This window comes from Ischnura elegans, chromosome 12 (assembly GCF_921293095.1).
Source record: "Ischnura elegans chromosome 12, ioIscEleg1.1, whole genome shotgun sequence".
NCBI classification, from domain to species: Eukaryota; Metazoa; Arthropoda; class Insecta; order Odonata; family Coenagrionidae; genus Ischnura; species Ischnura elegans.
The window spans coordinates 32,806,304-32,822,705 of record NC_060257.1 but is presented as its reverse complement, the minus strand read 5'-3'; the positions used below and the strand labels follow the sequence as shown (position 1 = coordinate 32,822,705).

General features: G+C 37.3%; 1 protein-coding gene across 5 annotated transcripts; it reads left to right on the top strand.

Annotated features, from left to right (window-relative positions):
• The first annotated feature begins 6,635 nt into the window (after positions 1 to 6,635).
• On the top strand, positions 6,636 to 14,709 carry LOC124169243 (cold shock domain-containing protein CG9705). Of its 5 annotated transcripts, none has more exons than XM_046547797.1 (5): positions 6,636 to 6,799; positions 8,129 to 8,322; positions 9,055 to 9,177; positions 11,434 to 11,617; positions 14,377 to 14,709. In XM_046547797.1, the coding sequence occupies exons 2-4, from the start codon at positions 8,153 to 8,155 to the stop codon at positions 11,600 to 11,602; spliced, it is 462 nt and encodes a 153-aa protein (XP_046403753.1). In that variant the 5' UTR covers positions 6,636 to 6,799; positions 8,129 to 8,152; the 3' UTR covers positions 11,603 to 11,617; positions 14,377 to 14,709. The 5 variants fall into 5 exon arrangements, with proteins under 5 accessions (XP_046403753.1, XP_046403752.1, XP_046403754.1 ...); XM_046547796.1 differs by having other exon boundaries at positions 14,342 to 14,709; XM_046547798.1 differs by having other exon boundaries at positions 6,651 to 6,749; positions 14,342 to 14,709.
• Positions 14,710 to 16,402: the final 1,693 nt, after the last annotated feature.

Below are 16,402 nucleotides of genomic sequence, written 5' to 3'. Positions count from 1 at the left end.
GCTACGAGTAGCATGAGAATTCTTTAAACCTCTCTGCATGGAGCTCTTTTTTGGGGGTGATTTGCCTGGGTATTTTCATCCCTCATATTTGGGGCCCAGCTCAACCCTTACCCACCAGCCCAGACCATTCCTTACCTCGGCCACTGGACTATACGCTCTAACCCTATCATAGCAGGAATCCATGGTCAACTTAATTACTGCATCACCAGTGTTTTTTTTCAACCAAACATTGTACTTGATTTTCAATAATTTACTCCTCTAAAAGAATTACCAACAATTTTTTAAGCACTGTGGAATTTTAAATGGGTTTCAAGCATTAATAACAACAAAGTTAGTAAATACAAGGTAATAAGTCTATAAGTCCGGAAGTCCATTATTTTTAGTGCTAAAATTTCATTTAAAAATTTTATTGCATGCGGCCACTCATTGGTGTCAATTCATTGATTGTTACAATGCATCAGTTTTGGCCTCCCTTCCCCCCACAGACCACCCACTCAAACTTAATTCCATCGAATTAACATACATATGGCTATTTAAAGCATTTCTTCCTCCCAGCTTAAATATTAACTGATAATCCCTTAAATGCCTCAGCACACTCTTTCCCCCCTCCCCCTTTGGACCCTACCTCCCCACTATTTCCCCTTCCCTCAGCTCTCTTTCATCCTTTACCTACAGTCTCCTACCTAACTCTGAGGAAGGTGGTTGTGTGCCACCGAAAATTTAGTACATAAATTGTCAGGTAAGGAAAGAAAAGGGATAGGAACATATAATGGAAAAAGGACGAGGACAACGGTGCTGTGGTGGATGGAAAAAAGCCAGAAATCAGAGGGTTAAAATGCGGCCTGACTGGGACTCGAACCCAGAATACATATATATGTTATAACCACTTCACAACGGATTACTGCGGTTGATCATAAATGAGTGGGAGGGTCGGGCTTAATTGCCAAGGAATGGCCATAAATTCTACCAAGGCTGCGTCTCAGGCCAGGCCTGATTGCGTACGACAATTGCTACCTCAGCAGTCACTTCCCTTCCCTCGTGCTGACCACAGCCGACGTCCGGTTGTATGCACTGAAAAATCCGCAACAGCTATACCTGACGTCAGGTTTTCTGCACATGAAAATGTCCGTCGGCTCCTCCGACATCCGGTGCAAAAGGGTTAAAAAGAGGAGTATCTTGACATCTGGGAAAATGAGTATTGAAGGAAGCAATTCATTAGGACTTATTAATACTAGGAAGTACATTAGGAAAATAACAGCAGCAGTGAAGTCAATCTTCGAAGTATAATGAAGATCAAATGGTTCCATCTAATGAGTGATGTGGAAGTTTTAAGAAGAGTACACGAAAATTATAATTGAAGGCAGGCCCGTGCTGGACCCCTTCTTAGAGTGGTGGACAGCCACAACCAGAGGGTGCCAGCACTATGCAGGGGAGGACAGCCGGGGTTTGTGGGGGTACGGATTACAATAAATAAATTTTGAAATATTAGTCCTTACCCTCTTCAGATTAAATTGAATCTTACCAGATATAATAATGTTTATTAATATTATTATAATTATTATTGTCTTTACTCATAACGGTGTTAATTAAGATGTTAAATGAGACATCATTTAAACCAAGTCAACTGCTCAATGTATGTATTCTGACTGCATAAATTTGTCAGTTTCGAAACAGGAGGATACCAAAGATTTCCAGGATGGAGGGCACACTGGGATACCTCCCAGTGTCCCAGTGACCCAGCATGGGCCTGAATGAAGGCCAGGTGGAAGGGAGGAATGGGAGAGGAAGGTCTCGGATGAGATACATTGAGCATGTGATGAGGGATATAAAACAGACAAATCATTTATGTGTTACAGGAGTATCTGAAATGAGAATTGATTGGAGAGCTCTGTCAAATCAAACTCTGGATTGATGACTGATGATGATGATAATGAGGAGAGGGAGAGTATAGAAATGTTTGGGGGAACAAAATATGGAGGTGTTAGGTAGATAATCCGCACAGCAGTTAATGAAACAAAAGATAAAAGAAGCTCCACATATTATTATTTCCAAAAATCATGAAAACCCCCAGGAATGACTTTGGAATAGGTAAATGTCAATTCTAATTATTAAAATAGACTATGTAATTCAGCATGAAGAGCCTGGATGAGAGAACCAAGCAATAAAAAAATTTCAGAAAAAAAAGGATAGGCTCACAATATCCCAAGGCATATTGATGGGTAGAAAAACAGGAATAAGAATTTCAAAAATTAAGGGTATGGACAACAAGATGCTAACATAACTGGAAAAATTTCAGAATATGCTAATTTAGGGTTCCCACTCTAACAAAATAATAAAATTCACGGTTTTTTCCATGTTTTCACAATCTGAATGCCGTCACATTCACGGTCTGAAGATAAGGCAGATAGACAGAAATACTGATCAAAAAACAATCATCAGCTGCACGTTAAGTAAACATTTAACAAACGCAACAGACGCAGGAATGCAAATGCAGCAATGAAAGTGCTACCTCTCATGACGTCACCTATCAATAGCAAAATTCAGGTTTGGCTAAAGGTTGCGAGTGTCATCACAGCACATGGATCAGTAATTGGGCTTCGAATACACGTGTGCAGATAAATGCATGGAGTGTCTGCACATGACTTGGCCTTGAAACATGATCGAAACATCGATTTTTCTTTTGACCTGTCAATTGTAGTTCTACAATCAAGTTTATGAGATTTTTTAAGGTTTTATGATGAAATTCATGGCTTTTTCCATATTTTTTCACGGTGGAGGAAATTCACGGTTTTATGGTTTTCACGGTTTAGAGGGAGCCTTGAAATATAATTTAAAAAAAACAAGGTTGTGCATCACTAAAAGGCTTAAAAAGGAAAGGTTAGCAAAAAAGATGAGGGGTCATGAAGGGGTACACCTGAGAGCGACTGTTCACTTGAGAGACAATCACTCAGGACTTGGTAATGGAAAGTCTACCGCAGATTCCACAAGAACAATGGTACACACAATCAGGGACGCCAACTTACAAAAAATATTGGGGGGGCCCAAACCGGGAATCTTGCCCAGGGAAGTTTTATAATTAGTGAGTTTTAAGTTTTTTAAGCATTTTAGAAGAGTCATATGATCAACAATTGAACCCTGTTAACTCAAATATCGAGCTCTGGACACTCCTGGAAAAATCGACAAGCCTGACACATTTTTTCCTCACACCCATAACGAATTTTTGAGGGGGCTCGGGCCTCATGGAGTCGGCGCCACTGCACACAATCCTTAAAATGGTAATTACTATGTGCTTAATTATTTTTACAACCTGACAAAAAGTTTGATAGACAGCCCTAATGAATACACAAAATAAAAAGGGTATGGATTGGGTAGATACGTGAATATGCACTTCCTTGAGAGCATGTGGCTCAGTTCAAGCTAGGCCTTAAGTAGTCATTGGCCACAGACATTACATACTACAGCCACACTGGTTTTTATGGAGGCTTCCGTAGTGATTAAATTGATGATTAGTTTCCAGGTTAATTCAGCGTAGACTCATTTTTTTTAGAAAAAACAAATGAGTTTAAAAAAAATGAGTTGACAAGGAATTAAACCTGAAACTAATCATTAGCCACCTTGATTGTTTAACCCTAATACGGCCAACATATTTTTCTGACGTTATCGGGCAAGGTGAGTCCAATGGACTCTTTTAACTTTTGCTTTTAATTTAAACTATTAAATGGTGAAAAATATTACTTTTCACATCAATTTGTACATATTGTGCACCTTAGAATCATTTAACATAAAATTGATTATTATTTGTTCATCAAAAGTTTTACATTACTTATTATTTTCATACATAGTCAAACAGCGAGTACAGTGGACTCTTTTGACTAATTCTTTCTGTTTTCACTAAATAAAACACCAAATATTTATCGTTACATGTACATAGTGATAATTTTACATTATTTTGACAATTCAAACCAAATATTTGTAAAATGCACATTACTTTTTACAGATCGTGCAAACACTCACCTTGCCCGGATTTGTGGGAATTCAGGGAAAAAAATTATTTCTAAGTTACTTTGATTCCAAAAAATGTTTGAATTACTCTAATTTATAGGAAATATACCATTAGAAGTTAAGTAAAAAATTTATAACATGCTGACATTTCAATAACATAATAAAATTCTCAAAAATGTGATGCGATGAGTCCAAGAGACTCACCTTGCCCGTATTAGGGTTAAACCTTTAGCTGCAGGAGTCAATGACTTTTTACACCACAGTGCCGAGAGGAGCAAAGGAATCTTCTGTCACCTGTTCCGCCACCTAGACCAGGCTCTATAGTTAGCAGTCAACTTTAGTAATCTGGAATGTTCTCTTTCCTTACCCACCACAGGGTGCAGTTCCTTCTGAGAACTTTTCTATGAGTCAGAAATATATGAATTACTAGAGGACTTCCTTCTTTGAGTTTTTATTGATTCATCATCATCAATTTTGCCATCTACTATTCCCTCGACGATAGTCTTCATCAGGCCATCATGTCTGAAGATATGGCCTATCAGGTTATTCCGTCTTCTAATCAAGGCTTTATGTGGCTTCTCTTCTCTCCTACTCTTCTGAGGACTTCCTCATCACTAAATCGGTCGATCCATTTGATTCTCATAATTCTTCTCTCCTTCCCAATATTGAAAATTATCACCTTTTCTGATCAATATATGATACTGAGACTTACATAAAGAGATTACCTTTTTCTCATTACACTCATCAGCCATTGAGCACTGGTTAGACTGGTATAACTGGCTATAAGAATCAGAGACGAGGAAAAGTAGCATTTAAATGACTTCATCCTGAAAAAAACGGCATGGCTTGGAAACCTTGCAACTAGTATAGAAACTCCCAGTTTTCCTTAATGAGGGTCAGCAAGGAGAACAGCCTCTTCTGAAGGCCCCACAGAGTTCCAAGCAGGGAGGGTCAGAAGAATGCAAGCTACCTTCATAAGGGAAGGAAGTAAATCTTGAAAGAATAGGTCACTTAACAAGAATCCTACCTTTTGCAAATGACTGATGGTCAAATATGTGGGAAAAGAAGATTGAATACATGACCTAAGCCTAGGGAGCCTTATACTCTTACCACAAGACCAACATATCAAAAAATGAGTGAAAATGTGAATTTAAAAACATTAAAACTAACAGCTAGTGCTGGCACTGCCATCCGACTTCTGGCGTTTGTTGTTGGCAGCACATGCCAGAATCGGCCCAGTGGCTGGGCCAGACACTGTGTGAAAGCTTCTATCTGATTACATTGCATCCAGTGTCCGCTTGTGAAAGTATCCTATGGATTTAACGTGCTTACTGTAATGACACGGAATGTCTGAGAAGAATAAGATCCGGAAATTAAAATTGGTAGATAAGTTTGTCAGTCAGTTAGTTTCACTGACAAATGAGATCTTCATTAGCCAACCAGCAGAGGACTAGCAGGTAAAATTGGGGGCCGGTGTTTGAAAAAAACGTGAGCATCATTGCAAGACGATCTGCTGTACAAGACAATTTGCTGTGGCATAATTGATCTTGAGAAAGGAGGATGAGAAATGATTTAAGATAATCAAGCAGTGGGCATGGAGGAAGAATACTAAGGGGAGTAGAAGTACAAGAGTACCGTGCCCGAGAATGAAGAGGTAGGAATCACGCTAGTTCGGAGAAATATACACTAAGGAACTGAGGCTGGCTAGTGAATGGCAATGGTTAAAATTGAAATTTGTTTGAACCTGAGAAATTGGTACAAATGATGGCGTGATAAAAAGAGCAATTAAACCTATCATCATTTCTTGGGAGTCTATCTTGGCTCAATTTAATCTCGTCATACAAGGGTTGGGGTATCACTCAAATAAATGCACGAAGGCTATAGAGTGAAGTACGATCCCATGATAAATTAACTACTACTGCCAAGCGTGAGCTTTTCATACGTTTAGTTCAAGTCAACTGTGCGATAAATAGAATAAATACCTAAATTATGGACACAAATATTATAAATGACAGAAATTTTTAAGGTCAGCGTCATAACAGAAACATGGTGAGCACATGTTTCTTTTCGACCCTGCGTACCCAAGTCGATGCGCTTAAGTAAATGGCGGGAATACTTTCGTGCATATGAGCAAATGGTGGATGAAGTAGGTACTTTCAAAACTAATAGTTGTGATTATTTGAGAAGGCTAAAAAGATCTGAATAATTACAGCTACCTTAAAATTAGTTGCTAGCAATGCGTTCAAGCCACTCAATGATGCATCTCTTTGGATTGACAAGTTTTAAAGATACATGAATTATCACAAACATTTTCTGTCATTTAAATATATTTCACAAAAAATATTAATCACATATCATCGAAATTTATATTGGATATATGCTTGTAAAAACTTAACATTGATTTTCGACAATTTAAATTTAGCTTCAAGCCGCATAAAAACTGCTCATACCTCTTATTTTGGAAAAAAATAGGCACTTCAGAAAGACGGATTATATTTGCCTCTTCCTGCAGTAATTTTACGTTCGTGAAATAACAGGTGATTTTTGGCAGGAGAGAATTATTTTTCCTATATTTATGTAAATCACCAAAAATCACACTCGCGCCATCTGCTAAAGTTCCTATCGGTGGGCTGTGGTTGGCTGGCTGCTGTGCTGCGGGCGCGAATTGCCGTTCTCTGCTGCGAAAAAAATTAAAAAATTAACTCAACACGTGAACGTCGAAATAATCACACGACTTTGAAGCAAGGGCAAGTTTGTTTACTATCTCATTTGGAATAGGATAATTATTCGCAATCACGTGAGTCTCCCTCTTTTCTATTCGAATTTCTGTCAACTCGTTCTTGTCAAAACGCATTTGGGTGTTGTTTGGCGTGGCCGGAATCTCGAAGCTGCAAAAGTTAAATGTGTTAGCATTTGCCGCAATGCAGGTTTTTCAATAGCAGTTATTTTCGTTAGAGGTATTTCAAATTTCCACAATGTTATGTTTCAATGTAATGTCGGCTTTGACGATAGAAAAGGGAGTCGTTCATTATATGACATTACGGCGTGACCGGTCTGAACTTACACTTTCCGCACCGATATGGTTGCAGGATTTTATTTAAATTTGGCTAAAGTAGCGTTTAATGTGGAGATTTTTCCATACTTTTTCAATTTTCGACGGTTGAGAGAAAAACATGCTACGGACAATGGCCCCGGACGCGATAAGTGCTACTGGAGGTGTGGTTCTATTTGATCGAAAGCTTCAAAAGTGATGCAACCATGGTTCGGTAAATTTATCTCTCTCGCATTCTATCGTACTCATTATACTGATGATAATTTTCGTATTTCGGTATTTTACTGCCGCTTAAAGCCTCTTTTAATTGATGTGTTGGGGGTAATTGATATGTTGCTTGGACGGTTGAACGTTAAAAAGGCGTATATCATGCATTGTAATACTTTTATCTTCTCTTATTGTTTGCTGTTTGTAATAGACTCAGTAAACCCTTTGAATGTCCTCATTATTTTCAAATAATTTGAAATGTGTCAGGTGACATCTTTTTCCACCGGCGTGGAGTTTATCACGTACTGTTTAATATTTTGGTATAAAATTTTCTGTGGCAGTTAAATTCCTGTTTTTCATTCTAATAAGATTGGTAAATTTATCTCTCTCGCATTCTATCGTCTTCTAAGAAGAGTGGAAGCTCTTAATGAACGGGAAGCAATTGCGAACCTCGTAGCTCTTATTCCTAATTAGCTATTGTTTTGGAAGAAACTTATGACTTGGTAGTAAGGGCTACTCCTCAGCTTTTGAAGTTTATTATCGAAGTATTTTATTCTCCATTTGAATTCATTGTATTTTCAAGAAAACTGAATGTACCTATGGTCTTTCTTTGTATTTTAAACTATGGAAGCTGTATTTGTGCACTAATAGCTCCCAAGATTTTATTTCATGTGCCATTTTTTTATCGCTGCTCTTTAATTATATTTATCAAGTGTGAAAATGTCTCTCGTGTTTAATTAAGTCCAACCTTAGTGTTGTGTGTTTGTGATGTTTCAAGAATCCTTATGAGTGTATTTGATGATGAAAATACCGAGCTCAACTTATATGATCAAGTTGCTCACTTCTAGCTCTTCACTCTTCTTCCAGACTACCTGAAAGCTACCTCTAATAATGTCTGGAGAAGAACGTGAATCTACTACTCCTCCTCCCAAGTCACCATTGATGGAGGGAAGTTGTAGCCCTCTCCGCAATCCTCACCTCCTCTCGCCTGATTCACCTGGACATTATGGTCTCCGTGTGCCGAGTCCTATTATTACTAGGCGCACCAGATCTCTGTCCACGTAAGTGCCACCTAGACTTTTTCCTCTTCTTCACCTTCATCAATTGCTTTAACCCTTAACCGGTGACGTGTGGTCTGAGAGACTGCTGCGTTTCTAAAATTATGAATATTTTCAAAATTTAGATTTCAAAATATCTATAATTCTCGTTAGCTTCATATTTTTGCATGACAAGGACATCCCACTCTTAAAATTTAACGTTCCTTTTATTAATTTCTGTAAATTTGCAATTGAACTCGATTAGTGGTCTGTGAGACTGCACGTCACTTACTAAGAATGCATCAAGAAAAGGAATAAGCGGGATAAATTTCATGGCTACTTACTGCTTAGCCTTCAAACTTCAACTTTTAAGGCCTTTTTGAATCTGGCGAAATATTTATACATAAATATAATAATAATAACTCAAGTGTTTTTGGCATCAGTTTTTTGATCCTGCTTCAAATCAAAATTTTTTATGACAAATTGGTTCGTATTGGGAGTGTAAAAATTTTAATTTAAGTTTTAAAATAGTTAAGCATTCAAAGAAAAATTAAACAAAACAATAAAAATGGCGTAGCAATATTTTATGAATTTGCTAGTCATGGCTGGAATTGCCTGGTCATGGAAGTTTTCTGGGAATCCTTTTTGCTAGATAGCATGTGAGAATGGAGTTAAAGGTTAATTTTTGTGGGAGTGTATGAGTGACGGCTATTTAATTTTGTTAAATAATTGCAATTAGCATTTCTTCTCATGCAGTTGTGAAAGAGCCTTGCAGAGTCCAGAGGAGATGGGTACAGTCAAAGCCTTTAGTCGCTCCAAAGGGCATGGCTTCATCACGCGAGATGCTACCAATGAGGATCTATTCGTCCACATCTCAGAGTGAGTGGGAATTTCTAATGGGTTCTGCTTATAGTACTTTTTTAGGGAAGTGGTTATCACTTCAAGGTGTAAAATATGTCATATTTCAATTTTCCTCTTTTAAAACTATTTTATGAGTCTTCATATTTAGTTTCCTAAATTAGAAAGTTGATTTGCCTGATGATGGTGGAAAAATTCATCCAAATTAATTGTATTACCTGAATTTAAGAGCTGAAGTTAGTTTTAATTCTCAAATTTATTACAAAGGGTTGCAAACTTATTTTTTCCTAGCAATAATTATTAATGGATGAAGCCACTTTCTTTATTTGAATGGCATTGCAAGTGGTGCTTCATATGACGTCTGGCTCCTCGGTTAACTTTTCATTTGAGCTTGGTGTTTTTCTATGGAGGTTTCATTATTTTTGGAGAAGTATTTTTCAGCAGGAGCCTTTTTTCTATTTTGCTTTACAGCAGGTCTCCATTAAAGATACTCCCTTGCCACTTTGATATTCACCATCCTCCTGAAACATTTCTATGGCTTCCAATCCCCAACGGTCTTATCCTTTTATTGATCAGGCTTCACAGCCATGTGATGAAATGCTCAGCCAATTTACTTGAATGTTTACCTTCTTGTGTCTGGCTACAAGAAATTTTGGATTGGTAGCTATTTTCACCTTCTTTGGTGTTTTAATTTCGATTGTTGAAAATCGGATGGAACTGAGGTTGCACACTCATTGCTATGGTGATAAATAGGTGACGAGAGCTGGTTCATACAGTGGCCAACTTTTAAGATCCGAATTACAGTTGAGGACCTCAAATCCAGAAAACTAGAAATCCGGACTGCTTGAAATTTCCTCTGCGTAGTGTTTCGACTTGCCAGCTTGTGGTACTACTCTTCGGGCCTTGTTCTGGGACGAGTAGGAAGTTTGCACACGCTTTGAACATATGCTAACAATCTAGGCAGGAAAATGTAGGTATCTCAAATATCAAGCACAAGAGCCTGAACATATTTTTAAAATTATTAATTAACTAAATATAGAAGCATTTGCACAGATTTACTGTCTGACTAAGGAAGGTATCAATAGATATCGCAACGTCTGCTAGCGAATGCTATCAACGAAAGCTGTTGAGCATGATGAAAAGAATGTATTTATTGCTCATTCTCATCCAGTTTTAAGCACGTATAGTTTATGCTGTGGAAGATATGGTCATCGTTTGACATATATTACATTAAAATTCTAAAAAAAAAAGTGTACCACTTTTACTGCGTGCTGAAGACCAAAAGTCCAGAAAACCTTTGGTCCCAAGCTTTCCAGATTTGAGGTCTTCAACTGTATATAAGTTGAATATCTCAATTGTTTTAAGGTTCAAGTAATTTAGTTTTACACTCAAATGGAAATGAGAGTACATTCACTTCCACAGTGATTTTTTAAAGGTACAGCCAGGGGCGGATCCAGGATCTATTTCTGGGAGGGGCACAAGCAAGGCCATATCCAGGATTTTGTTCAGGGGGGGGGGGGGGCACAAGGATACCTCATCGTACAAAACGAACAAAATTATAATGAGACCGTATTAAAAATCTAGCATATTTTTAAGGGTCTGGGGGGGGGTACGTGCCCCCCCCCCTGGATCCGCCTATGGGTACAGCTCATTTTAACTTGTGGTGTCAGAGCATATTGACTGTGAAAATGGATTTTCTTGTGTGAAAATAAAGTCCCCATTTTATGTATTAAAATAGACTTCCATGCATTTGGGCCTGAAATGATAGAACTTATTAGGTGGCACATGTCATAACTCTGAAATTTAATTAAAACCACATGTATTGTAATTAATTTTGTTTGTTGACCTGATTATTTACCTATAACACCAATTTTTTATTCACTTAAGTGGAATGCATTGAATTGTTACTCTTATGGTTGTAGAGGCTTGGCTACTCAGTAAATAAATCAAGCAAAAAATCCACAGAGAAAAAATAATTCGCCTTCAGCTGTTGGGTCTTGAAAATATTTTGCCTGAGAGTGCCACTTACATTTCATAGTTGTTTCTTCCAAGGGATTATATGGCTAGTTTTCGGCTGCTTTGTGGTTACCCATCTTTTGTCCTCTAAAAGACATTTTCAATGCACAAGAGACTTTTGACTATTGGCAAAAGACTATTTTGTGCTTGCGGGTGGGCTTCACCTTGCCTTTCAACATTGTTTCAAGTTTTTCCCTTTACCGTACACCATGAAATTTGAGGTGTTTCTCATGACAATTATTTGCTATTCGCTCCTTGCAGCATTGAAGGAGAGTTGGTGCCAAGGGTTGGAGACAGAGTAAGATTTCGTCTGTGCCCTATCCCTCCTAAGGATGAGAAGTTCCAAGCAGTTCATGTGACACTGCTTGAAATAACTCCAGAAGTCCATCTACGATGGGACAGCCCCCCTGACCTGAACAACAAGCAGTAGCGGAGACTGTAGAAGGTAGATTATGGCAAATTGCTAACTTTATGATACTTGAGCTCAACTTATAGAAGTCTTTGACCCGCTCAGCATTAAGTTAAGTGGTGGCTCTTCCTAGTTTAAAAGTAACTGTAGATTTTTCCTGCATCATAACCTGCAGTGAAGGACATTTTTACCTTTGCTTATTTTTGGTCCCTACACTAGAGTTGAAGTTGAAGTAGGCAATTGTGTTCTCGAAACCCTATTTGGATACCCAGGGTCTGGTGTATAATCTGCATTTCTTATTAGTAGAGAGTTGCTTCAATCATTTCCTCTCATGAATCATCTCTCTTGTATTAATTGAAATTATTGCAATTTTGGCAAAGGCAAGCTTAAAAAAAAAAGAATTTAGGAAAAAAAGATTATTCTCTGATAAATATACTGTGAGTCCTCGTTCTACGTCACCCCGTTTAATGTCATTTCGCGATAACGTCACGAAAATTTTGAGACCGTCTTTCGTTTATCGCACCTACGCTTCGCGATAACGTCACGTCTTTCAAATTTCGCACGAAAAAAAGGCGAAGCGGCGGGCGTTGCAGGTTGTTCGTTTTGTGGGCGGTAATATAGTCAGTCTATACAAAGTGTAAAACAGTGTTGTTTATTGATAATTGCGATTACGGTTTTAGCAAAAATTTCTGCAAAATGAATTCTTGCGTAGTTGCGCAAGGTTTTACTTGGCATAGTGGTTTTCAGGAACCTAAAAAGTGATTTCAAGGCATTTTTCCGTGTAGAACTCGGAGTTTTTGTCGTCACTTTTTTCGCCGAGTTCAAAATAATTTTGGTTCCTGTAACTGCAACGATGTTTCAGCGATGATGCCCAAGGTTCTTAGACTGTACTCTAAGAACCTTGGATGATGCCCAGGCGACGCTCGCCCGGGCGACCACCATAGCGAAGCCGAAAAGCAAATGCTGGAAGTTACAAAAATGGAGAAGGATTTACGTCACTGCTGCTATTGTTGTCGACGAAGACAGGAACTCGTATTTATGCGATAGTTTGGCATTCCCACCGTAAAAAATGCCCCAGATATGATACGCTAACATTTTTTTCGCGTAGGAATTGTGAGGTCTAGGAGCCGATATTCACTTTTTACATTGTTTCTTATGGGATATTATGCTTCGATTAACGTCATTTCGTTTATCGTCGCATTTTTCAGGAACGGTAAGTGCGTTAAACGAGGACTCACTGTATAGTGTGGGAAATTATTAAGAGTACAGCAAATAAAAAGATTAAGCAATTCAGCTAAATTTTCAGTGGCACATAGAAATGATGCAACTAGCAGACAAGGATAAAATTTTAAACTAGTACTTTTTCCTGAAAATTTGGTTGAATCCAACTTTATCTTGAATGGAAAATGGGTGTAATTATGAAGATTATATGTAATGGGTTTTAATGACCCCACATTGGTTTTAGGGTGAATGAGATGAGGAAAGCTTTCCTATAAACTGCACCTTGGTGTAATATCAGTTTGATCTTGGTGTTGCATCAATATCATGTGTGCTGCCACAGTCAAATATTTCCTCTAACACAGTCTCTTTCCTCCCAAATTACTTTTCACTACCAATCTAGGATGTCAAACGTTTTGCGAGTTTATGCATAGAAGGGAAGGACTTCCTCCTCAACTACTCATCTATTGCTGTAACTCTTTTAGTAGCCTCTGGTTGTGATTTTCTAAGTGTCATCTGGGGTAGAAATGTCTTGCTTAATGACTGGTTTCAATACATTTCATGTTATTTTCACCTGAAGTGAGGTAAAATTAAATAGCTGAGCTATTCAAAACTATTAGCTTGCAGATTATGTAGTGAACCTATCCTTTAAAAGTAATTTCGCATAAAAGTGGTGGTCTACATTCTTATTGGTCTGACATAATAATAAACCAGGCTTTCAATTTATAAACTTGATTGTTTCTGGCTTTACTTTGTGAAAATCCATTCTTAATAATAAAACATTATTGTATTTTTCCGCACGATCGTGTGGAAAATTACAATAACGTTTTATTATTAACTTTCAATTTATGTTGTCCAGAAAGTCATTGCATACCATATATATACTAGGTTCAAATGGAGCAAATAGTGCTTGAAGTAAAACCTTATGTAAATTAAGCCTGAATCAGACGATCATTTTCTTTCGTCGTGAAAAGTGATCAGTAGAGCGATCGCTTTTCGCAACCGGAAAAGTGATCGCTCGAGTTATCATTTTTCTGGGTCCACATGGTCCTTCCCGTCGTCGCCTTTCACATCACTTCCGATATCACAGTTCGTTGTCATAGCACCCGATAGCGTAAATATATAGCGTGTTTGTTTATCTATGCCGTTCTCACAATTTGCCAAATGTTGCGCTGCGATCGCTCTATACGGGAATTCATTCTGATTGGCTGATATGGGGTTTTAGTGACTGTTTCAGCGACCAGACGAGTGATGAAAAAAGTGATGGGAATCCTCGTCATTAGAGTGATAGCGAAAAACAATTGCCTGTGATGATCATTTCCGAGTGATCACCCTAGTGATTGCACTAGTGATCACTCGGAAATGACTGATAAAATGATCTTGCGATTCAGGCTTTATAATATGGATGTACCTTGAAAGTGCAAGGAAATATTTTCAAAAAATTGACATGGGTCAAAGAACCATAGAATTAGTTTTCTGATTTCATTCTCACTTACTCTTGATAATGAAGGTACTAATTGTTGATGAACTGGTGAATTCTAGGTCTCATCACTTATAGCTTGTGGTTCCTGTTTCAGAAGTGAACATACCTACATTAATGTTGCCATTCTTGAGCACGAGATGGCTTCAGTGAACAACTTATAGAAGAAGTAATCGATGGCAGCCGGAAACTGAACAATCTACCCATCTCTCTGTGCACCAGTTCTTGCATTTATGAAGACACCATTATAGTTAAACAGAAACAAATGTTTTAATTCATCACGTTTTTGTCCTTGTATTACTTTTATGCAGCATTTTGCTTTTCATTCCTTTTTTTTAGATTTTTGTGTGAGAAAAGTTGAATGTTTGTAGACATGCAAGTTTTTACATTATTGGAAATGAACTTTTAATACAGCCACCATTAAAAGTGAGTTGTGTTTGTTTCTTCTGTTTACCCTCTATAAAATATTTATGGTATTTTGATTTTGTCCGATGACTTATAATTGAATTACTTCTGTTATAAAGTTAGAAGTTGAGAGAATTTTTTACCGGAAGATAAGCAACAAATAGCTGAATAATAGAAGAAAGCAGATGCTATGGTCATTTAGTTTTCTTCCACGGATTCATTTCCTTGGTGTGCCATGTTTTGACTCTAGGATAATACATACTATTTATATCTGATGATAACATCAATGCATCAAAATGTCATACCTAGGAAATAAACCTGTAGAATAGAATTTTAAAAAAGTTTCTGTTCAATTTCGAATAATTGAACCTAATTCCATTGAGCTTTTTAGAAAAAACTCCTCAGAGACTTAAATTTTTACCCCAATCCCAAATTTTGCAGGTTTTGTTGTTACTCAATTTTATGGACCAGATTTTGTACCGGGATTTGAAAATCAGCTCCCTAGTTACTTTTCTTCTAGGATAGGATACGGTGATAATTGGATTCTGCAACCATGACCTAGATTTATTAGTGTGGGTGCTCACCTCGAATGGTCAAATCCTCAAATGCCATGAATAATGAAATATTGTGATATTCAATAATCGAGAAAGAAGCTAATATATTGCCTTAAACATTAGCTGGTAATAGGCAGTATGTACTTGATTTGCTATTCAACTATATTTTTTGTATATCTTCACTAAAATTTACTCATATGTCATAACAACTTAGATTTATTTTAACTAACCTTGGTACACAGTGTAGCCAGAAATAAACTGAACATTTTGAAGAATATTGTTGCAGTTCATTTCAATTAAGGCTATCAATTGGACATACTCCATATTCTACATTTGTGTCTCTAAATAGATGGCTATACTGAATGAAATAGGTACTTCATTCGCTATTAAAATAGAACAATATTTTATCATGCGTTTAGAGATGCTGTGAAAGTTAAAATACACATTGTATATTGGGCTTTAAATATATGGTTGAATAGTTTTTTCTCTATTACACGTGAAATTAATCAATTCTGATATTACAGGAAGAATTCAGTGTATTCAATCTCGTCGGTAGAATTTGGAAAAACAGTATATTTGACCCATCTCTATGCAATTGTGTCAAACTATTTCAGTTATCTCTCCACCTTCCTGTGTCAGGGAAAAGCACTGTTTTGTACCTGTGAGTTTATTTCAATTGAGATTTTATTTTCATTGAATTTAGAGCTTTTGTTAAAGGAATATCCCCTATGAATAAATTGTATAAAATTTTGAAACAGGTTTATACAATTTTTTCATGGGGGATTGTGCAAAGATTTGAAGCCCTTTTAAATCTTTGTATTACCCTTTCCATTATAGTTTAGCTTTACCTTAAGTCTTTGATTTCATTATTTGGCTTGATTTTCAGCTGTTAAACAGTCAAGCAAAGTTCCTCCTTTTGACTTACATACCCTAGTGGTGTCATTCCCTCAGTACCACTTCCTCCATATTCGTCAGAGCAAGAATGACCTTGGAAGACTTAATTGAAGTCAGTTGGTTTAAGGTTGGTTGGATATAGATGGAGATACCATGGAGATAAATATTTTGCTTGATGGTGTAAACCACTGCAGTCCACACCCCCAAGTGATGCCATTTTAGATTCAAACAAGAATTTTGTTCACACAGTAATTCACCAAACCCAAACCC

Coding starts and splice junctions, on each gene's coding strand:
- LOC124169243 (XM_046547797.1), top strand. CDS start 8,153: ATGTCTGGAGAAGAACGTGAATCTACTACTCCTCCTCCCAAGTCACCA. Junction 8,323..9,054: donor CGCACCAGATCTCTGTCCAC/GTAAGTGCCACC, acceptor CTTCTCATGCAG/TTGTGAAAGAGCCTTGCAGA. Junction 9,178..11,433: donor CTATTCGTCCACATCTCAGA/GTGAGTGGGAAT, acceptor CGCTCCTTGCAG/CATTGAAGGAGAGTTGGTGC.